Source organism: Rhinolophus hipposideros, assembly GCF_964194185.1.
Source record: "Rhinolophus hipposideros genome assembly, chromosome: 11".
Classification (NCBI taxonomy): Eukaryota; Metazoa; Chordata; class Mammalia; order Chiroptera; family Rhinolophidae; genus Rhinolophus; species Rhinolophus hipposideros.
Genome location: NC_138057.1, coordinates 50905109 through 50929774, shown reverse-complemented (window position 1 = coordinate 50929774; position 24666 = coordinate 50905109). Strand labels below are relative to the sequence as shown.

The following is a 24666-nucleotide window of genomic DNA, read 5'->3' as shown; positions in this document are numbered from 1 at the left end:
TTCATTATTTTCTCATCTTCTAACATTTAGAGATTTTTTTCTAACTGATAAATTTGACTTTGTGGCCCCAATTTCTTCTCAGATGACCTAAAGAATTTCCATTCTAATGTAATGGTACACAAAACAAGATCGAACATGGAATAGAGTGACCCACAGTAAATTGGCCCAAGTTCATTTTTCTGGATTTGCCCATTCAATTTTTCCTTAACTGGATATTTAGAGTACTCCCAAAAGGTAGCAGAAGATAGGGCCTCATCTCTCATTTATTGTGTATAGACTGCCATTATAATGCTACAGTCAGGCTTGAAATTATTAGGATTTCTTACTCAGATGTAGTTGAGCTGCCAACATGGTAAGCCTCTAAATCAGGGGTGTCAAAACTTTTTTCAACGTTTTTTACCAAGGGCCATATACGGTAAAATACACAAACAGCCGGGCCACTCACTCAAGGTGAAGTACATAGTGCCTCACCTGGTTTATTTAAGTAAATTCAATATATTTTTGGAATTTGCTATGGGCCAATTAACAATGGATTGCAGACCGCAGTTGGCCCACGGGCCACAGTTTGGACACCCCTGCTCTAAATGATGCAAATGATCATGGCTGCTGAACTAATATTTACCAGACCCAACTGAATGGGGTCTCCTAGCTCTTCTCTTCCAGGTTACCATGGTTTTTCATTTAAGAGTCACCTTTCTTTCCCCAGCTCCCCACATCCAGTCAGTTGCCAAATTTCTCATGCATCTATCTCCTCTTTATTTCCATTATCATCATCTAATTTAGACCCTCTTTACCTCACTACTGAATTACTAGTGCCCTTATTCCCAGTCCATTTACAGTGTGAAGCCAGATTGATCTTCCAATAAAATGGTTCAGATCATCCCTCTTTCCAAAGTTATTTTTATTGTCTTCTCACTGTTTATTGAATTAAATAAACCCCTTCCTTAAGGCCGATGTCCTAAGACCCCTACAACACAGTCCTAACTCACTCTAGCCTTCTGTTTCACTTTTCTACCTACAAAATCCTGCATTTCAACCGCATTGAATCTTCCCTGTTCCCTAAACATTCTTTGTGTTTTCCTGTGTGGACTCTGCTCATGTTTCCCCTATGCTTGGAATACCTTCCCTGTCTCCACCTCTGCCTCTCAAATTCCTCTTCTTCCCCCATGGCCATTCTCAATACAGTCATTTTCTCGTATAGTCTTTCCCAATCAGAGGGACTATTTTTCACCTTTGAATTCCGCATGTACTTAATCTCCCAAGTTTTTTCTACCTTACACTCATTTGTATACTTGTCGGGATTAACATCTTTAGGAGGTGGGGTAGAGTAATGGTAGGGTAATGTCTGTATCTTTGGGCTCCTTGAAGTGCGTACTGCAATATGCATCCTGCCAGCTGAGCAATAAATGCTTATGGAACGGAAAAGTTAAGCTGTATAACCTATGGAATGAGGAATTCCCCCCCAATTTAAAATATGTTAGCCCTAGCTAGGCTATGAGTATCACCTCCATAGAATTCAGTTCCTCTCCTGGACCTAAGGAGGATTAGCTCACTCTTGTATTCATCAATTTGCTTAAGAAAGAACAAAAATTGTGTGCCTTGGTTTTTATAAGAATATGTCTACAGATCTCAAGTAAAAGAAGGCCCTGTTATTTGACAGTTACTGATTGCTTAATTGTCCTGGTCAGTTACTATTAAAACTGTATTTGCACTTTTATCATGTGTTATCTAGAATAATGGTGAAGAATATGCAGAAAATGCCCCTTTCTATAAAAATCAAATTTCTTTTTCAGCATGTCTTTTATTTTGATGAAGTTTTCGGCGAGGCGTGCACCAATTGGGATGTATACATGAAGACTACTCACCCACTCGTTCAGCATATTTTCAATGGGTATGATAGTAATTCTTTGCTTTTCTTGCTTTTTATTTTCTATTTTCCATAAGTCATTTTAAAAAATATCACTCGTGCTCTTCAGTTCCTTCGAATTAAACATGAGTTTGAGTTTTGATCTAGTTAAGTTAAATTGGTCTCTTCTAAAAAATTCCGTTTCTCTATGTATAGAATTTACCAAGCATTTAGAAATTTTCAGCAAAATGTCCTTTATACTGATGATATTGATTCTCTGCGTAGTTGAAAAATACAAGCTGACAATTTCATCAAAGTCCTCAGAATGAAAGGGTTTAAGTGGTTGTAGTTAGTTTGAACTTTTGATAATAGGAATTATATGTTCTGGCTATCATCCTGTTAATTTTTTCATTGGAGTAGGATAGACTAGTGACTATCACTTATCTGCTTTTCATAGATATATTTTTAAAATTTTGAAGTAATTATTCACACTTAATAAACATTAAATAGGACAGAAAAGGTAGTAGGGGCATCTGTTGAATATTTAAAATGTAGACATGTACAAGTAGGAAATGCCAAACCTGTTATAGTTGCTGATTCCAGAGTATTTTGAATTTTATTTTTTAAAATAACTTTTAAAACATTGAGGTGTAATTTACATGCGATAAAATGCACAGATCTTAAGAACTGTTCAGGTTTCATGAGTTGATAGTTGTATACATCTGGCTAACCGATACCTGGAACAAGATACAGAATGTTTCCACCCCCGCAGAAAGTTTTCTTGTGTCCCTTTTTAGTTAATTCCCCACCATTATCTCCAGGTCTTATATAACCACTGACCTGCTGCCTGTCACTATAGATAAGTTTTGCTTGTTCTAGAATGTCATAGAAATAGAATCATTACAATGTATATTCTTTCAAGCCTGCTTTTGCTTAGCATAATGTTTTTTGATATTAGTACTTATTGCATGTACCTGTAGTTTTTATTGCTGTTCCCTTCTATGAATTGTATTGAATGAATTGTATGAATATACCACAATTTGTTTATCCATTCTGTTGATTGACGTTTAGGTTGTTTCCAGTTTTGGACTATTATGAATAAAACCGTGTATAAACATTTTTTTTAATGTTAACAGGATTTTTACTGTAAATGTAAAGATGCAGATATATATGTAAATCTGTAGACTTACATTTAATGAATTCAAAAATGTATCTCCACTTGCTAAGTAGCAAACAGTGTAGCATAAAATTGCTTTTTTCTTTTAATTTATTGGGGTGACAATTGTTAGTGAAATTACATAGATTTCAGGTGTACAATTCTGTATTACATCATCTATAAATCCCATTGTGTGTTCACCACCAAGAGTCAGTTCTCCTTCCATAAACATTCTTATACAAGTCTTTTTGTGGACATGTTTTCATTTATCTTCAGTTAAAACCTAGAAATGGAATTGCTGGGCCATTGCATAGGTGTACGTTTATTAGAAGGTATCAAGCAGTGTTCCATGCACTGTTTGTTTTTTTGCATTTTCAACCACATTTTTAAATATTTGTTATAATTGTGCTTCTCTACAACTAATGATTCTTGTTGTTGGCAAACTGTATGTCTGCCTACTTACCTACATAAACACAGAACAGCATTTTTAACTGAGGATCGCACAGCAAACCAAGTGTAGAGGGTGTGATCTCAGTAAGGTATTCAGTCGAGGTATAAGCCATCTTTCCAACTGATGGGGCTCACTTAGGATGCTCTTATCTTGGCATCACATTCTTCTTCTAAGAGTAGGATCAAATCCTCAATGAGGCTGTGCTCTCTGCCATGTGTCACTTTCATAATATCAAAAGCCAGTCTCAGGTTCTTCCATTCACTGTTTTATACTCCTCACAGCAGTGCATGAGAATTGCAGTTCTGCATTCTCACCGTATTTGGCATTGTCAGCCTTTTTTATTGTAGCCAGTCTAATGGGTATGGAACTGTATATCATTGTGTTTTTAATTTGAAGTTCCCTAATGCCTGATAATACTGAACATCTTTTCACATGCTTATTGGCCATTCAGATATCTTCACTTGCCCTTTTTGTGTTGTCTTTTAAATTGTTTTGTGGAAGTTATTTAAATCTTTTACAATTATTAGTATGAGCAGGCTAAAAAGGGTGATATATTTTTCAGGTTCAATTTCTTATGCACCAAATCTAGAGAGTGCTTTGTGAAAGAGTATGCTTCTAAAATAAGTTAGAAATTGAATGTTAAAACATTACCAATAAAAAGTAAGAGAGTTGCAAGTTAAGTGTAACTTAACTGTAAATTCTGTAAAGTGTTATAGAGATTCTCATGCCCATATATTTTTTTAAAAGCTCATCACTAAAATGTTCAGAAGATAAGGTAGATGATATTCTTTACTCTCATTCTGCTAGATCTTTTTGTGTTCAAATTTTCCTTCTGTAATCCTTTTCCTAACTGCCTCTGCCAGTGTATTCAAGTACCTACACTGTTGGGAGCCACAGTTTAAAAGGTAAGAAGTAACTGGCCTCTGCTTCAAGCAGCTTAAATCTGATTAGTTACCATCTCTTGATTCTCACACTTCTATGGTTGCTTTGCTCTGGTCATATCACTTTTTGTTTTCTGTCTGGCTTCAGGTCTCGTTCTATGTATTCGTCCATCTGCCTACCTCCAGCCTCCTTTTACCCCTGTGTCCATACATAGACTTTTTCTATTGCTCTAAGTAGCTACTTTTATCATTAATCCATGTGATTCCTGTTCAAGGGTCTATAATAGCTATTTACTACCTAACATCATATTCACTTTCTACTTAGAAAGTGTACATAGTTGGGCCCCAGAATACTCAGGTAATCTTGGCCTCCATTTCCTCTTAAAACATCCTGTGATCTGTAGATTGGTCTGCCACCTCTTCTCTCCCATCTCTTATTTGCAGTTCTTCACACTCAGAGTGTGTGCACACATTTATCCACATGCAAAAATGGTGATTCTTACTTAGAATCACAGGACATCAGGTCTAGAAAGAGAATCTTAAAAATCAAGTCACCCAGTGATTTATTGATGAAAGTGAAAACTGAGGCCCTAGAAGAAGCTCTTTTAAGAGTCCTTCCTCAAGTATTTTGCTTACATTGATTTCACCTCTAAGTTTCCTTAATATTCATAAGAGTGGTCACTACCATCATGTTTATCATATCCTTTATTATTTGTTACATTTAATTCTCTATTGTTTCACCGAACTTGTCTTCCAGGATTAACACAAAATCTTCTCTAGGATCCTCTAAAGCACTTAGCAGGAGTCCTTGTTTCTGTGGCTTCCAAAGTTACCTTATGGTCTTACCAGTTACATAACAAATTCCTGTAAGAAAACTCGTGTACTACTTTGAGAATGTTTTTTCTCTTCCTGTGTTTTTATAATGTAAAGCCCTTCTCTCCTTAAAGGATTGCATGAATTTTGTCAAAGATTCTTTTTCTAGTTGACTTTTGTCATAAAAATCTATGTACAGATTAGCATTTTTCTTAACATGTATAAATGATACAAATTATTCTTCCCTCAGAGGCAATGCCACTTGCTTTGCGTACGGACAGACCGGTGCTGGAAAGACCTACACCATGATAGGAACTCACCAGAACCCAGGACTATATGCTCTGGCTGCCAGAGATATCTTCAGGCAACTAAAAGTGTCCCAGCCAAGAAGGTCCCTCTTTGTGTGGATCAGCTTCTATGAAATCTACTGTGGACAGCTCTATGACCTCTTGAATAGAAGAAAAAGGTACTGGATATGATTGGGAAACTGAATCTGTTCATCATTGTTTTAAGCCAGAGTCCCACTGAATCATAGGATTTAATGAGTCTTTGGTACATTAATGCCCTTTTGTGAAATGAGAGTCTCCTGAATCACTTACATATGTTTTAAACTGTCAGTTCCGCTAGAGAAAAATGTAAATTAGCTTTCCATTAGTATTTTTTTACATGATCAATATCCTTTTTATCCAAAGATTATCCCTTATATATATTTTGGTATATGAAAAAGGTCATAACTTCAGGAAGTCAGGAAACCAACATGAACTTAAATCCCTTCTTTTAATCTATTATACTGAAAGAACTACATAAATAATGTTTCCCACGTTCTCTTGTTTTTCCTCTCAATAGTCTTAGGGTAAACTCAATGAGAGTTGAACTCTTTGTTTTTTTGTGGGGGTGGAATATTGGGGAACAGTGTGTTTTTTCCAGGACCCATCAGCTCCAAGTCAAGTTGCTGTTTGTTTGTTTTTTCAATCTGGTTGTGGAGGGCACAGCTCAGCTCCAAGTCAGGTTGTTGTTTTCAATCTAGTTGTGGAGGGCGCAGCTCACTGGCCCATGTGGGACTCGAACCAGCGACCTGAGTGTTATGAGCACTATGCTCTAGCCAACTGAGCCAACCATCCACCTTAGAGAGTTTAACTCTTATATGGCTTAAAACTATTGCCCTTGCAACATAATATAGTAATTTTGAAATGTGCCCAGTAACTCTCATTTTAAATCCCTGTTGTATTTTTCTGACATAAAGTTTTATTTAGGTTGAAACAGATGACTTTAACTGAGTAGGAGGCAGCGAAGTTGGGAAGGTATCAACTGACTGAGAGAACAGGGAGGAGAGAGGAAGTAGGGGAGGGGGAAGGATAAAAGGTTGTCATAATAGAATTAACCAGACCTGAGCTGTGTTGGGAGCAGCCACACCAGCTGTAGAGGAGTGAGTTGAGACTGACCATGGTGGAAGACGGGAAACCAAGTCAGTGAAATAGACTAGCCCCCAGCAAAGTTTTCAAGCTCCTACAAAGCTGTCCAAAAGGAGGTGCAAGTTCCACAGGTCCAGGCAAGCACTGAGATGGGGAGTGGAGGGTCGAGGTAGAAGAGCCCCTCCAGTTCAGTAGGGAGAGCACGGGTGGGCCAGCCCCCACATACACACACACAGTGGAGAGGGGCACTAGAGTATTGAGTAGCGTAACTGGAGAGGCCACTTAAGAGGGCTTAGGCCGGCCACCGTCTTGTGGACTATTCCAACAAAAAGGGACTTGCGGGTGTGCCACAATTCAGAGAATGTAGGTTTTGGGGGTTCAGTCGTGCCACAGCTGCCAAATAAAGAAGGGTACCACTCTGGGGTTGCTTTGGCTAAGAGCTGGCTTTCCTTTTTAGCCTCTCTGTGTTGGTTTTGAAGCCTCAAGTTAGCTTAATCACAGCCTCACTTCCAAGCCCCAGTATCCGTAGCAGGAGCCCTTTCCGGTCAGGAGGCCACTTCCTTTAAAGAACAGTTGGCATGAGAATAAAAGCCACTGTTGTGCTATGTGTGTGGTTTGTTTGTGTTTGTGAAGGGACAGTCAGATTATCCAGCTGTTGGTGAATGTAGTTCTTTTTCTTTTTGTTTTTTTAAGGAGGGTGCAGCTCACAGTGGCCCATGCAGGGATCGAACCCACAACCTTGGTGTTATTAGCACCACGCTCTAACCAACTGAACTAACCAGCCACCCCTTTGTAGTTCTTTAATAAATGACCCAGATATGAGGTTGGACAATTAAGTTCGCAAATTCATCCTAGAAAAAGTGCTACATACCCCATTGCTGAATATCACTACGGTCACCTTTGAAATACTCCCCTTGGGAAGCTATGCACTGACGCCAGCACCTAGTCCACCCTTCAAAGCAATTTTGGAACTTTTTCTGGAATAGCCATCAGAACTGTCGTCGTATTACCTTTGTTGTCCTGAATGTCATCGAAATGTCTTCCTTTCAATATTTCCTTTATCTTCAGGTAAAGAAGTCATTGGAGACCAGATCAGGTGAGTACCCTGTTTCCCCGAAAATAACACCTAGCCAGGCAATCAGCTCTAATGCGTCTTTTGGAGCAAAAATTAATATAAGACCCGGTATAGTATATTATGTTATATTGTATTTATATTATATTATATTATATTATATTATATTATATTATATTATATTATATTATATTATATTATATTATATTATATAACATTACATTACATTACATTACATTACACCCAGTCTTATATAAGAACCAGTCTTATATTAAAGTAAAAGAAGACTGAGTCTTATATTAATTTTTGCTCCAAAAGACACATTAGAGCTGATTGTCCAGCTCGGTCTTATTTTCAGGGAAACACGGTAGGGAGGATGTTCCAATACAGTTATTTATTTACTGGCTGAAAACTTCCTCACAGACAGTGCCATGTGAGCTAGTGTGTTGTCATGATACAAAAGCCATGAGTTGTGTGCGAAAAGTTCCTTCTAGTCGTCTTAACTTTTTCATGCAGCTTTTTCAGCATTCCCAAGTAGTAGTAAACTTGTAGTTAAATGTTTGTCCAATTGGTACAAATTCATAATGAATAATCCCTCTGATACAAAAATAAATGTTACCAACATCATTGCAACAACTTTGCGAACTTAATTGTTAGTCCGTTTATATTGCCCTGTATGTTTGCATTCTTTAATTGTACCCAAGGGGATGGGAATATGCCAACTCCTAGATTTGAAGTTTCTCTAGGGCTCACTAGAGAATACCCAGACTTACTCTGCAAGTGTCTTGAGCGTGGGGTTTTTGTTTTTTTTAATCTCTTGTTAATTGGCTAACATCTGTTTCCTCCCTTTCTTAGACTTCTGAAATGTTCAGATCTACTGGTGGCTCCCTTGTTTGTTTAGAGCTGTTTTGATTTTATCCTGTCATTTTTTTAAATAAAACATATTTTCTAAAATAATAGTGGGGCTTTGACAAAGGTAGGTAAAAGTATATACGACTTGTATGCTTAGTCTACCTCTTAAACTAGAAACCAAAGTTTAAGGATCTTCAAATTAATTCTTAAACGTACAGGATAAATTACTTTTCTTTTTTTTTTAAAAAAGATTTTTTTTTTTATTGGGGAAGGGGAACAGGACTTTATTGGGGAACAGTGTGTACTTCCAGGACTTTTTCTGGTCTTGTCCTTTCAATCTTAGTTGTGGAGGGTGCCATTCAGCTTCAAGTTGTTGACCTTTCAGTCTTAGTTATGGAGGGCGCAGCTCAGCTCCAGGTCCAGTTGCTGGTGCTAGTTGCAGGGGGCGCAGCCCACCATCCCCCGTGGGAGTTGAACCGGCAACCATGTGGTTGAGAGGACGCTCTCCAACCAACTGAGCCATCCAGGAGCTCAGCGGCAGCTCAGCTCAAGGTGCCATGTTCATTCTTAGTTGCAGGGGGCGCAGCCCACCATCTCTTGCGGGAGTTGAACCAGCAACCTTGTGGTTGAGATCCCACCGGCCCATGTGGGAATCGAACTGGCAGCCTTCGGAGTTAGGAGCACGGAGCCCCAACCTGAGCCACCGGGCCGGCACCAAATTATTTTTATACCTTTGCATAAAAAGTGATAGAAATTTTGCTAATAAGATTTAAAAATCTAGCAGTCTATTGTGGGCTGTCCATTAGGAATATTTCTGGGGTGAGCTCAGCGCCTAGATCCTGGGAAGTACGTTCAGGAATGGCATAAGGGCTCTGAAAGCTAGATCCTTTTATTCTAGAAGCCTAACAGAATTGTTTTCTGAGCGATCATGGGCATTGGTGAGCAGTTTTCCTCCAATCCTTCTGTAAAAATTTGGAAACCTGGGGTGAAGTATAGAGTAAGAAAAAAATTTTTTGGACAAAATCTTGTTTTTCTCTCCTTTTTTTTTTGGCTATGAAGTGGAATTCCATTCTTAACTTTAATCAATATCTTAAGGGAGAAAGATAATCTTAGAGTCTTTGATAGATTCACTAGAGGCCTTTTGATGTGTCTGGTTTAATGATTATGGTAGACCATACCCACTCATTACCTTACACACAGGCCTGAGGCATTCCATTGTAGCACCAGCTCTTCCTTGCTCCCTTAGAAGATATATCCAGACTCCTTATGTTGCAAGTAAAATAAAACCTCACTTATACTGGCTTATGCATTTAAGGAAGTCATTAATTCATATAACTAGAAAGCGCAGAGGACAGTCAGGCCTTAGGGTCTTTTTACTCCAGTAGCTCTGGGACGTATAAGGATCCAGTTTCTTTGCCATCTCTTTTGTTCTACTTTCTATGGTATTAGCTTCACTCCAGAACACTGTCTCTTGTGAATGCTAAATAGCTGCCACTGCTCCCAGGGCCACATGCTTTCACTTCCAGAGAGGGAGAGAGCACCTCATCCCCAGGCATCTAACAACCAGAGACTAGGACTTGATTTTGATTGAACCTGCAGAGATCCCATCTCCGCTTTTGAACCAATCACTCTAGCCAGGAATACACCATCCACTGATTGGTATAGGTCTGGGATATACGCTCATTCTTTTTTTTATTTTTTGGTTCTCCTCCCCTCCTGTATGCTCATTCTTTTAATTGTAGTAAAGATGCTGATTTGTTTACAACGATCAAGGACCATCCCTGAAGCCCAGGGCTGGAGTCAGGAGGTGTGGGAGCAGGTGGGGAGAATGCATATTAATCCCACCTAAACAGCAAAACTGCTACTTAAGGGTGTGGGGGGGCGGGGTGGAGGAGTGATTTCTGGGGAGCTGAGAACCAAGTCTATCACAGCAGCTTTGCCACGCCAACCATGTTTTTGCATCTGCAGACTCTTCGCAAGAGAAGATAGCAAGCATGTGGTACAGATAGTGGGACTGCGTGAACTTCAGGTGGAGAGTGTGGAGCTCCTCTTAGAGGTAACTCTTCCTTCTTTTCTACCCCACTGTAGCAGCCTAAGTACAGGGAAAGAATTCATTTTGCTATCTGGCAAGTATAATGGACTCAGACTTAGGCAAAGGGCAATGGCAAGCACGCCACTTCCTGTTTATAAAAGGTGAGTCCTCCTCTAAAAGGATAGCTTCTCTTTCTATAAGAGATATCCACTGTTTACAATTTAGAATATTTAGATTTTTTTTTCTGTTCTGGGCATTTATTAACTTATGTACAAATATATTTCTGGTGAACCTTCCTCAACCCTGGCTTTACATAGATACTTAGTGGGCTTTTTTCCTCACTTAAAAAAAAAAGGTTTAACATTTTTTATTGTGAAAAACAGCACTATACAGAAAAATACATGAAACCTAAATCTGTACAGTTTAAAGAGCCCTCATAATCAACTACCCACATTAAGAAACAGATCATTGCAGCACCTCACAAGAACCCTGTACAACCTCCCAATCATACTCCCTTATTATCCTGACTTTTATGCTAATCACTTTCTTGTTCTTTGTTATAGTTTTACTACCTGTGCATTCATCTGTAAATGATATCTTAGTTTTTGCCTGTTTTTTAACTTTGTATGATTAGACTCACACTGTATGTATTCTTTTACTCAGCATTATGCTTTTGAGTTCCTCTATGTTTTTGCGTATGGCTGTAGTTTTGTTCATTTTTATTTTCAGTTAGTATTCAATCCTAGGAATGTAGCACAATTTATTTAACCATTCCACTGTTAATGGACAGTTGTGGTTGTTTCTATTTTGGGGCTCTTCTGAACAGTGCAGCTGTCAGTGCCCTTATGCATGTATTTCAGTGCACAGCATATGAGTTCTCTAGGAGATACACACATAGTTGTGAAATGATTGGGTCAGGGGACATGCATTCTTTCACCTCACTAGATAGTGCCAGCTGTTTTCCGAAGCAGTGTACACTCCCACAGGCAGGAAGTATTGGAGCAAGCCCCACTGCTCTTCATCCTTACCAACACTTTCTATTGACTTTGGAATTTTTGCCAACCTGAAAGTGTTTGATTGTATCTTGTTGTGGTTTTAATTTGCATGTTGCTGATTGAGAATGAAATTGAATAGCTTTTCATATTTTTAACTTGTCTTTTGGAAATGCCAGTTCAGGTCTTTTCCTCATTTTTGGATTGTCTTTTTTCTTACTGATTTGTAAATTCTGGACATGAGTCTTTTGTCAGTTTTGTGTGTCAGAAGCATGTTGTCTTAATATGTGTCTTGTCTTTCTAGATTTATCATGTCTTTTAATGTTGAGTCCCCGTGAGGCCAGTTAAATCAGAAAGTCTCGAGGGTGAGGCCCAGATGTGGGTATTATTATTTTAAATTGAAATACAGTTAACTTACTATGAAATTCACCTTTTAAAGTATACGCGTCAGTGGTTTTTTTAATATAATTTTCTTACTAAGGCATAATCCACATACCATAATATTCACCCTTTAAAAATATACAATTGAGTGATTTTTTTTTTTTTAGTATATTCAAAAAGTTGTACAGCTATCACCACTATCTAATTCCAGAACATTTTCATCACGTCAAAATGAAACCCAATGCCATTAGCCAGTTACCTTATTTCCTCTGCCCCCCCGTTGCCTGGCAACCATTAATTTCTATCTATGGATTTTCCTATTCTGGCCATATTGTACAAATGGAATTATACAATATGCAACCTTTTGTCTCTGGCTTCTTTCACTTAGCATATTTCCAAGCTTTGTCCATGTTGTAGCATGTATCAGTACTTCATTGTTTTTTATGGCTGAATAATATTCTATTGTATAGATATACTTTATTTTATTCATTTATCAGTTGATGAACAGGTTGTTTCCACTTTTTTGGCTATTATGAATAATACCAAGTTTTTGTGTGGAAATGTGTTTTCAGTGTTCTTGTGTATATGCTTAAGGGTGGAATTGCTGGGTCGTACTTTTGAGGAACTGCCAAACTGTTTTTCAAAGTGGCTGCATCCTTTTACATTCCCACAAGCAATGTGTGAAAGTGGTTATTTTACAGGTTTGCCAGATGATTCTAACATGTAGCCATCATAGTCATTCTTCTAGTATATCCAACAAGCCTGGCCAGAATCAAAGGGAAAAGGCTGGAAAGACAGGCTGGGTACTTGACGATACTCACTTTTTAGATCAGCTTCACGGTATAGTGGTTATTAGATTCCTGAGACCTGGGATCCAAAACCTGAGGATAACACCTGAGTGTGGCTGTTTTAGAGGGTCACCTAAGAGCCAAGAACCTCTTTCTTGTGATTGCAAATGCAGGCACAAAGCAAAAGTGTGTGGGATATGTTGGAGGATCTCCCTTAGACTCTGCCTATTTTTTTTTTAAATTTTTTATTGGGGAAGTGGAACAGGACTTTATTGGGGAATAGTGTACTTTTTTCCCAGGACTTATCAGCTCCAAGTCCAGTTGCTGTTTTTTTTTCCAATCTAGTTGTGGAAGGTGGCGGAGGGGCACAAGCCACCATCCCATGTGGGAATCGAACCAGCAACCTTGTTGTTGAGAGCACATGGTCTTAACCAGCTAAGCCATCTGGCCACCCCTTCGCAGCTCAGCAGCAGCTCATTGTCTTCACTCTAGTTATGGAGGGCGCAGCTCACTGGTCCATGTGGGAATCGAACTGGCAACCCTGTTGTTCAGAGCTCGCTCTCTGACCAACTGAGCCACCCGGCCACCCAGATTCTGGCCATTCTTATCTGTTCAGAGCTTCCTCCACAGTGGAGTCCTAAGGAAATTATTTCTTATACACCTATTCCCTGTGGTCCTCTCGTTTCCACTTTCCCCAGCCATTCCTTCATTTGGCCGGGAGCTTCAAGAGAGTTGGTTCTCACGGTGCCTTTGTCCCTGGATATTAAACCAATTGAATGGGAAAGGAGCAAACACTAGGAAGAAGTCCCTTTTCCTTGGTTGTGGGCCATAACTGTGCCAGTGGGCAGTCTGGCGTCAAATCACACTCTCACCCAGCAAGAGCTTATGGCACTGCTCTATCCTAAGGTATATTTCCTAAGAAAAGCAGAAAGAAGTTTCTTGTTGGTCACCATCTTATCACCATTGATACCCTTAGTCTGTAGTACGTCTGAGGGAGGTTGTACAAGAAGGAAGCCAGTTGAGATCAAGGTGGAAAGTTGATATAAATTATGGATATCTGACACAATTACCCTCATAAACATTTATTGACTCGAAACCATAGCACTTGCTAACTCAGATGTCACACTTTCACTATCTCAGGTGTCACTGTTCATGCTCACTCAGGTATCATCCATGTGTTTGCTCAAGTGACACACTCAGGTGTCACCTTCAAATGTTATCCTCACAGATCACCCTCAGGCGCACTGAGACATGGCCACTTGTCACCTGCCTCACAACTGGCAGCTTTATTTTTCACATGGATTGTCTGTTCTCCAGGGAGTTTCTCCTACCAGGTGTATTTTATTACCTGGTCTTACCAATGCAGGCACCAGGATTTCCCTGCCCTCACAGAGGACTCACTAACTCATCCAGGTTTGAAATCAAGATTTTGTCTGTCACGCAATTGATGGGCATTTTTTTCAGTTGTAGAGATTTGTAGGTTTTTAAGTCATTCCTACAGTCATTTCACGTACTTATAGGTATCCATTCCCAGACTACTAATCAATCGGTTTCATGTTGTATTGCCTTGGCTGTAACTGGTAGCAGAGGCCTGCAGAGCTGGAGCTTCCCCTAGGTAAGGCTCAGCTGTGTGCCTGTGATACTTAATCTATGCACAGTCCCTGTCCTACTGAAGTGCCTGGAGCCCTTCTTTGTATTTGTGCAGGAAGCTTAGTGATTAAACCCTTGTAACTAGATGGAGCTGGGTCCCGGTGCTGTGTATCCTTGAGAAAAGTCCTTTTCTGAACCTGCAATGTGGATGATAGTAGATGATTGGGTCAGGTAATAGAGAAGGAAATGAGATAACATACACAAAATGCTTACTGTGATGCTAGCTCAATTTGTCACATCTATTATTCTTATAAGTCCCTCAGTGTTTCCCAGTGCCACAGAATTCAACAGTTGTCTCTATTATAGTAGGTCCCCATTTCCCTACTTACGTAACATATTTTGTCTAAAGTGCCTAGATTTAGAAACTTGTCTGATAAGACTTTGGTTATGGAAGGAGGAATTTAAGGAGGTAATGAGAAGAAAAGGGAGCCTAGTGATTGTAATTTTAGTGGTTGTATAATTTTGTTCTACTCGTAGACTTGCATTTCCCCCAAATAGATTGTCTTTTTTCCTCTTTATTCCCTCCATCTTTCCTTCTCTCCCTCCCTCCTTACTTCCCTCCTATCTTTCCTTCTTTTTTTTATTTGTACTGAAGAGCCCATGGACTCTCATGTTGATCTCTAAAGCTCTATTTCCCCGTGAAACTAATTGTTTTACATTTGTGAAAAACAGTTCGTTTTGGAAGTTTACATGGAGATGTTAGTTCTTTAGTATCTTTTTAAATTAATTTAAATTAATTTTAATTAATGTTTATTGAAAACTTACCATAATCGTGGTACTTAGCTAATCATGGTACTAAGTGCTTTACATGTATTATCTTTTTTAACCTTTGAGATTACCATTTTATAGATAAGAAATGAGGCCCTAAAAAGTTAAGTGATTTGCAAGTGTTCACACATTGCAAAAGTGCACACAACCATATGTCAGAGCTGGCGTGTGAATCCAGACAGTCTAACTTCAGATTCCAATTTCTTAACTGCTACACTTCAGTTATAAGTCATTTACAAAAGTTTGTCTGATGATCTCACAAACTGCCTCATTTTTCACTCCTCAGAGTTCAGCACTTTATTCCACAGTTTCTGAAAGGCGTGGTGATTGCAGACTGCTACTGAAGCTGAGGAAACTGGCCCAAGGACCAGAAATTCCTTCATGCCTTCCCGATCAGGCATTTAGTCAGGAAAGGTTACCTCACCACATTAGGTTTTCTGAGGCACACTCACAGGTACCTAACGCATTATGATGGACAAGGTGCAATGAAAAGCCAAGTGCAAAACTCTGTAATAGAACCCCAGAAGCTAATCTTTCTTGACTCCTCTGGGGGTGAATTTCACCACGAGGCCATTCTTTCAGCTTCCTGTCAGTATCCAGAGTTCCTGGCCACGTATGGTCTTGAGGCCTCTCTGAGCTCTCACTAGGTCCCAGCAGAAGTAGCATCATTATTCACATGTGGCAGAGGGCACCTGGCTTCTGTCCCTAGCCTGACCACATTCTACCTATGTGACCTTGGGTAAGTCACTTTTCTGTGATCCCTCCATTATCCATCAAGCATACGGTTTACACAAATGTAGAGATTTAAAAGATCTCTCCTGTCTCTTCATGGGATTTATAAAAGACAAAACTGTGAGAACCCTAAAACTCGAGGAGAAAATACACCAGAATCTTGTTAACTCTGGGATTATGGGAGGAGTGTGTCTTCTTCTTTTATACTTTTCCTATGTTGTCCAAGTTTTCTGCAGTAAGCATGTCTTAATTTTCTAATGAAAAAAAAATTGATAAAAAGAACAATACAAATCTAAGATGCTCCATCTTAGATTTGCATCATAATCCATGTCAGCATGAAGTCAGAGCGATAGGAAGAGGCTAGGATGAGGAAGTGCCTTTAAACTGGATGGTTCAGTCACAGATACGGGCTTAAGTGACCTAGCCAGCATCCAAGCTTAGTTAGCAGTGCTTTTCTTTGACATTTGTCACACCCAGTAAAAGGGATTACTGCTCTAACTTTTCTATTAGCTGCAACATGTTATTCATGCAGTTGATAGCCCAGTTTTATAAATTAACAGGATCTTCTCCTTACAAAAGGATTCATCAGATAGTCCCTTTCGACTTTTAGCAAGCCATTTACAAAATGAGTGCATTTAAAATATAATTCTAGGGCCGGCCAGGTGGCTCAGGTGGTTAGAGCTCCATGCTCCTAACTCCAAAGGCTGCCGGTTCGAAGGCTGCCGGTTCGATTCCCACATCGGCCAGTGGGCTCTCAACTGCATTGAATTGCCAGTTCAATTCCTCGACTCCCGCAAGGAATGGTGGGCTTCGCCCCCTGCAACTAGCAACGGTAATTGGACCTGGAGCTGAGCTGCGCCCTCCACAACTAAAACTGAAAGGGCAACAACTTGACTTGGAAAAAACGCCTGGAAGTACACACTGTTCCCCAATAAAGTCCTGTTCCCCTTCCCCAATAAAATCTTTTTAAAAAATACATAATTCTAAATTTGAGTTTAAAATATAATTTGAAATCTCACGTACAGACAGTCTTTAGAAAAACAAGGATTGCTCAGGCCATACAGGAACTTATTGCTAGTTAAATTTTTAAAAAGCATAAGCGCCTACTTGTTAAGATAGTTTGTGGCCTATTGTTGAAGCTTGATCTCAACTTTTGGACTCTTAATTTTAAAACTGTAGCTATGTTTAATATGATATAAATTAAAATTCTGAGAGATTGAGAAAAAATGAGATAGGACTTCCTTACCCTTAATTCACTGCACTGTAAGTGCATTTATCATCAGTGCCCCATAGTGTAGTAGAAACCACATGGGCTTTGGAGTCATACGTGCTGGATATGGAATTTGGTTCTGCCACGCAACAGCTGTTTGTGAGGAAATCAACCTCTGAGTTTATTCCTCAGCTGTAAACTGGGTATAATAACCACACTGATAACACATTAGGCTGTTGTGGGGATTTTATCAAATAATATTTTTAAAGTTCTTCATCTTTTTGATTCTCAGAAATCAACATTCCTCCTCCTCTCCAAAATCAGGGCAACGTGTTCATATATGGCTGTGTTTTCAGGGGCTAGAGGTCAATCCTGAGGCTTTACCGCCTCTCCCCCATGCCCTTTTGGCCAGATGGAGCCAGGTTAGTCTTTACTCCCATTTGGAGTGGCACTGGTCTCAAAGAAATCATAGGTTCATGGCAGTTGTGACAACTCACTTCCATGTTCCCACATAATAGGCCTGGTCCCCCTTCTGACTGCATCCTGGTGGAACAGCAGGTGGATGTGATCAGTCATTCTGTGGTGCACATTTCTGTGCTTTGCTTTAGTTAGTAAGACAGATGGATATTATGAGACCTTGCTTTGAAGCCAAGTTATACCCTAGGGATTTTAGTCAGGTTAAATGCATCAAAGATATTAAAAAGAGTACATGAGATCAAGAAGTAAATTAGCTCTTGAGCTATTGAATGTTCTACCCTAAGATTAGTATTCCACATTGTTTTCATTGCTGTTGGGTACTTACTTGGTATGATTTAGTGTTTAGGCAGCTTTCCACATGAAAGGAAAAAATGGCAGTGTGCCGACAAAGTTACATGTCTGTTCTTCGTTGCACTGAGCCAACTCTAAGGAGCCGTGGGCATTGTTTACTCCTCGGGGAAGTCACCCTGTGGATTTTATTTTCAGGTGATCCTGAAGGGCAGCAAGGAGCGCAGCACCGGGGCCACTGGCGTTAATGCGGATTCCTCCCGCTCCCATGCTGTCATCCAGATTCAGATCAAAGATTCAGCCAAGAGGACATTTGGCAGGTGAGCTGGAAGTATGCAGGGAACTACATTGTCTGCCTTTCCCTAATGTGACTTTGAAATATGTGTTATCAACAACAGGACACCTTGCCACCATGGAGTTCTTTATTTCAGGGACACAGAGTAGAGTTGTTAGCCCTGAAATAAATCATTCTACTAAAGTGCCATCAGTTGATTAACCATGAAGTAATGACCTATTGTTGGTCAACCTTAAGTTATTAAGAGAGACATTGATTGCTTCTAACGTGAAACACAATATCAGTGGAGGAATAACAGGGAATGCATCTCAGAGAGCTTACAGGCCAAAAGAAAAAAAAAATTAATCCATCCTTCTTGAAAGAAGCCATAAGACAATCGGGGACGTTCATTGCTTCTCTGGTGCTATCTTAGCAAACCCTGCCGCACTGATGGATGAGCCTATCTCACCTCTGAGTAATGAGTCTTTCTTTCTTTCTTTCTTTTTCTTTCTTTCTTTTTGGCTGGAAAGCAGCCCACAAAAGTTTCTATTTAATTATCTAAGTGGCCCCCTAAGTGATTTACATTGTGGTCGTTTAGCCTTATGGGAAGAATGTTTTATTAATTTGTCATACTTTCTCACAAATGATTAAAACCAACGGAAGTGTCTGGGTGAACAGTGCCAGCAGCAGCGGACAGATCAAAATCTTGTGATGCTTTTGGAAAGCTGACAGTAATGTCTTTTTTTCCCCGAGTATGGGCCAGTGTTAATTTCTTCCGGCAGTCACAAAATGCTGACTGATGTAAAAATAAACCAAAGCCTCAAAGAAGTCATTCCTGCTTTGTGTCTTTTCTGTAGGATTTCTTTCATTGACTTGGCTGGCAGTGAAAGAGCAGCAGATGCCAGAGACTCAGACAGACAGACAAAGATGGAAGGTGCAGAAATAAACCAGAGTCTTCTGGCTGTAAGTTGTTTGAAAGCTTTAGTCTAAAAATCCTTCTTGTGAGATTTTGTCCCTTCTTATATGGAGCCAGACTATAGAAGGTGCAGGTATAACTCTGGGGCAGATTTTGGTTACCTATTCATCCGTTCGGGAGAATTTTCCCAGTGCTCAAGTTTGGGGATATTAGATTGATTTGTAAAAAAAAGGAAATTTTTTCATACCGTCGTATACCCTGCAGATTCTTAGATAGAGGGGTTTAGCTGCGGGCATCTATGGCTGCAGCCAAGAACAGCCACAGCGAACTCTCCAGGCTGCTTACCTACCTGTTTTTGGTGAACTCCCAGCGCTGGCACTTCCAAGGATTTCTTGCATTCTCTTTCCTCCCTTCCTTTTTGTTTACTGCCTTTTAGTCTAGATGCATGGCTCAGAAATAGGTCTCACCTCTCTCTCTTGTCATGTCCGTTGCCCCTGGAGGTCTGCAGGTTGGGTCTGTAATGGCGCTGGTGATGTCCTCTGCACACTTCTTCGAGGGTCTCTGCCCAGGAGCAAGTGACATGCTCTTCCTTTGGGCCACAGTTTCTGTTTGTTTCTGTTTTTTGTTGTTATTGTTTTTAATTATTGGTGAATATTGGGAACTGTGTTTTTTCAGGATGTCAAGTTGTTGTTTTTTCAATCTAGTTGTGGGGGGCGCAGCTCAGTTCCAAGTCAAGTCGTTGTTTTCAATCTAGTTGTGGAGGGCACAGCTCACTGGCCCCTGTGGGACTTGAACCAGCGACTTTGCTGTTACGAGCACCACATTCTAACCACTGAGCCAACCGGCCGCCGACTAGTGGCTCAGCTCCAGGCTCAATCCGTTGCTTCTTACTGGACTATCAGTTCCTGCTTTTTTAAAATGAGGAGGTAGACGTAGGTGATTTCTCAGTTCCTTCCCAGCTCTGACTCTAGAATTTCTCCTGCCCTGTTCAGACAGCTTATATTTGAATCTATACTTGAATCTACACCTATAGATGTGCACATGTGAGCAGGGAGGTCGGGGAATGGTATTAATATTTTCTCTACTTATGTGCTTCTATAGATGGGAAGAATGTGAGAAGAGGAGAAAAAGGGAGTTGGCAAACCATCACTGCCACCACATAAGCTTAGACTCTGGGCCCCATGGGAAGGTTCCTGGGTTTGTCTGTCCCATGCTATCAGGGCTAGTAGTCCTAGGATCACAGCTCTTAAGTTGGGGGGCACTTAACTAGGCACAGCTAGCACATAATGCTTTCCAGTGTAGCTTGATTTTTCTTGTTGAACAAAAAACTACCAGGGCATTTTGACTTCCTTTTGGAAGATTTACATCCTTTTGAATGTTAGATCTGTTACTCTCTCATTGCATGTGATGTTTGATATGCTTGTTATTTGCAGCTGAAGGAATGTATCCGGGCATTAGATCAGGAACACACCCATACTCCCTTCCGGCAAAGCAAACTAACTCAGGTAAAGTTAAATATGAACTTTGTGTTCAGTCTTGTTCACTCATTTGTTCCTTCTTCATTTGTTCATTCAGCAAAGCATCCACTGCCATCAAGATGTGATGCTAAGCATGGAGAAAGGGGAAGAGAAGGGGAGGAATCGTGTTCCTTCCAGGAGCTCTCAGTCTAGGAGGAGAGCGGGGCATCCTCAGGCAGAGATACGTGCAGTAGGCGGCCGCCAGCTTCCCACGGGTGTAGCAGAACTCTTCTGGTCATCATCCAACAGCTCTCCCTTTATTTCTAATGTAAAGAAACCTTGTTCATTTAGTGGAGTCCCTGAGCCTTTGAAGGGGGCGAGGCGTAGCTATACTTGGTACTTTCTTAGCTGTAAGACTTAGACCAGTGTTTCAAGACAAAAAATAATGGCTGTAGTTAAAAAGAATGAGATAGATTTTTGACAGGAAAGATGATCAAGACCTATAGTTTAAAAATATGAAATGGGGAAAAAAAAAACCCAGAAAAAGTATGCATTGATTAACTGCTGATTCTGAGTGGTAGAACTAGATAGGTAGTTTTTTTCCTTCTGCTTTTCTGCCATGAAAATGTGCTTTATATTTATTAACAGAAAACACCAATAAGTCAGCATCTGTAATGGCTGCAGAAAAGTGGCCCATGGAGAGAGGTCTGCATAGGTACAACCAGCTGTGAAGACAGTTATAGGTGCCCCTGGTTCCTTTCTTCACCGAGTCCTGTGCACTGTGGGGGAGAGACTAGGTAGAGGGCTGTCTAGGCGAGGATAGTGACGTAGCTCTTTACGAAGCAGAGTTGGTGATCTATGGGTTAGATCACATCTTCTCAAATATGATTTCAACCAGGGACCTAGGAAACCCTTCTTATAGGTGATTTAGTCCTGATTCTAACATTTGCTCTATTATTTTTTAAAACAAATTCCCCATCCCCAGAAAAATGTGTTCCTATTTAATGAAAAATAATAAACCATACATACAAGTACAAAGATGGTGAAAGGTACCTGAAAATCCCACTTTGAAGTGACAACCACTGTTACTTTTTGGTGAACGTCTTTCCAGGCATCTCTCTGCCCTTACATACACACATCGATCCACTTACAGAGTGCTGGAATCATACTTTTTTCACGCTAAGATAGTTTTAGGTCTTTCCACATGCCTAGCTACAGATACACGTAATTATTTTTAATGGTTGCATTGTATTCAGTTTATAATTATCTAGTTTGCTCCCTGTTTATAGACTCCTAGATTTTCCAAATTTTATTATTATTATTATTAATTATTTTGTAATGAATATTCTGTGTGTACTTTATTTATTTATTTGGATCAATTACGAAGTTATCTCTTTAGGATAAAGTCCCGGAAGCATGATAGCCAAACCAGTAGTATGCACATTTTTTACATTTTGATACATATTGCCGAACTGCCCTCCCAAAAGCTTGTACCAATTCATGGTACACAGTACATGGGCAGTTTAGCAGGGTACATTAGTGCCCATTTTCCTAGACCCTCAGAGGGCAGGGTATCATGAGTCTTTCCTAATCTTATGGATGAAGAAAGTATTCATTTTTGTAATGGTTTGTTTGCATTTCCTTGATTAGTGGTGAAGTGAGTACTTTTTTGTGTGTTTATTGTTTGTGTTTCTTCTTTTATGGATTGCCTTTTTGTAGACAGGGGGACTATGGCCCAGTGTCCTGAACACAATTAGCAGTCACTGTGCCCCTTGTTAGTGACTTCATTGGCCTGCCTTCTGTCGGACAGGTCCTGAAAGACTCTTTCATCGGCAATGCCAAAACATGCATGATCGCTAACGTCTCACCGAGCCACGTGGCCACCGAGCACACTCTGAATACCTTGCGCTATGCTGACCGGTGAGTCCCCCGCAGGTGGCAAGTCGTGTGTGTGTGTGTGTGTCCCCATACTCACAGAGCTCTGACCTTGAACTCCACAAGTCTGTTCTTGGGGCAGTGATCCTGCTATAGGGTTTTGTGCAATTGGTCATTTGAAAAGTGTGACCTGGTAGGCCCTGCCATTTTACAAGTGTGAATGTGACAAGAGGAACACATTCCCTTATTCAAGAGGTAATTCCATCAGTTGTTTTTAAATGGCTAATGGGAGTTGAAATATTTTTCTAGAGTGGAAGGCTCAGTGAGGCTTTCTTCCCACTAGCCTCAGCCCTAATTTTAAGGGATAGAATAAATACTACTTGTCAAGGCAGAAGCACTTAGAAGAGACCAACCCAGATGTGGTATAGAAGGACAAACTGAGACCTACAGCAGGACAGGAATTTTAAAGGGCTCATTGGGAGTTGGTGGCAGAGCTCGTACCTCTTACCCTGTGGTCACGTGTTTCCTATGGTGGGTGAAGATGCTCTCGTTACCATCTTTTCCTCTAGCTGCTTTGCTGCCTGGTCCTATCTTTCAGCCTCCTCTTCAATCTCCCAGAAGCTGCCTCTAACGTTAACAAACTATTTGAGGGAAACCTGTTTTGTTTTTTTTCATTACTGTTGAAGAATCTAGTATCCATGGCATTTTATGAAACTCATTGAAAAAGAAAGAGGAGCTATCATTTAAGTTCCATGAGAACAGGAATCTTATCTTTTTCTTCACTGCCCAGATAGTACTTGTATCTAGTAAATGTACAGTAAATATTTGTGAATGAAAGGAGGTGCTCCTCCTGGTGTCAGGACTTGAGTAAGGTCCCCTGTGTACCTTATCTCATTTAAACAGGAGAGATAGTTTACAAAGTGGTTACAAGAGTAGACGCTGCATTTACAACAACACGGATGGATCTTGAGATTATCATGCTAAGTGAAATAAGTCTGACAGAAAAACTTGAGAACCACATGACTTCACTCACACGTGGCATATAAAACTGAAGGCAACAAATGCACAAGACAAACAAAAACTCAGACATAGACAATAATTTAGTGGTTACCAGAGGGTAAGGAGGGAGGAGAGGAGCTAGAAGAAGGTAAAGGGGGTCAAAACATGGTGACAGGAGAACTGACTCTGGGTGCTAAGCACACAATGCAATGTATAAATGATGTATAATAGAATTGTACCCTTGAAACCTATATAATTTTACTAACCAATGTCACCCCCCAATAAATTAATTAAATACATACATACATACAAACCAAAAAAACTAACTTTAAAAAAAAAGTGGACTCTGGAGTTAGACTATCTGGGCCAATACCTGCCTCCCCTACTAGCTAGTTGAGTGGTCTTGGACAAGTTTCCAAGTCCTCTGAGCCCGTTTCCTTATCTCAATGGGGATAATAAGAGCACCTACCTCATATAATACTTTTGCGCAACCAGTGGGCTTAGCACCACGCCCAGCACGTAGTGAGAACGTGGTATATGTTAACTTTAACAGTAATAACATTAATAGTCCCCCAGGTAAGTTTCCTGAAGGAGGTTTCCTTTATTACCGCTTTCCTAATATCAGCACACTAGCACTGCTAGAAGAAAGTAGCTCCCTCACAAACTGAGATCAGATAGAAGACATGGGATGATCAAAAATTGTTTCCAAAAAAGCAATATATCCTAAAGTTCTTGTATCCATTTCCCATGTATCCATTTCCCAGCTTCAACAGTCGTAACCCCATCCAGTCCCCAAATCACCACATCAGATCAACTGCTTGAACTTCATCATTAGGAGCAGAGAACAAGACATTCCTCTCAGTGCTCAGTAAAGAAGATTGAAAATAATCCTTTCTCTTAGGGGATGTATTGAGTACAATTGAGAAATTATTTGAAATAATTTTCATTTAAAAAAAATAGAATACAATAGAAATCTCTCCCATTCAAAGCAGCCTGATAAATTATTGAAAATAAATATGAAAGCCATTTTTTATGTGCTTAAATGAGGCCTAATTAATTTTAGATAACAATCTATGCATACACAGAGTGAAGATGACTTTATTGCTTATTTTAAAATTTCCTCTCTCTGATTTAAAATTTTCATCTCTCCACATACTTGAAAAATGTTGCTAAATAGTCCAAAAATAAAGTTCCAGCCAGAGCCCTAACAGGTATATCAGAAGAGAGTTCAGTGACAGGAGTTTTTGGTAATGGAACCAACTAGAATTGCTGTGGCACCTCTCAGCCCATTCCTTGTGTGCTTGCTTTAATGCAACACCGAAGCAAAGGCCCGTGGACACAGTT

At 40.0% G+C, this 24666-nt stretch overlaps 1 protein-coding gene across 1 annotated transcript in view; it reads left to right on the top strand.

Annotated features, from left to right (window-relative positions):
• KIF24 (kinesin family member 24) overlaps positions 1–24666 on the top strand; it is a 56741-nt gene that overhangs the window by 24719 nt on the left and 7356 nt on the right. The window contains exons 4-10 of the mRNA XM_081066122.1: positions 1794–1891; positions 5398–5613; positions 10452–10539; positions 18000–18121; positions 18933–19038; positions 20425–20496; positions 22259–22368. Of these exons, the coding sequence (XP_080922248.1) occupies positions 1794–1891; positions 5398–5613; positions 10452–10539; positions 18000–18121; positions 18933–19038; positions 20425–20496; positions 22259–22368 (812 nt within the window). The remainder of the gene's footprint in view (positions 1–1793; positions 1892–5397; positions 5614–10451; positions 10540–17999; positions 18122–18932; positions 19039–20424; positions 20497–22258; positions 22369–24666) is intronic.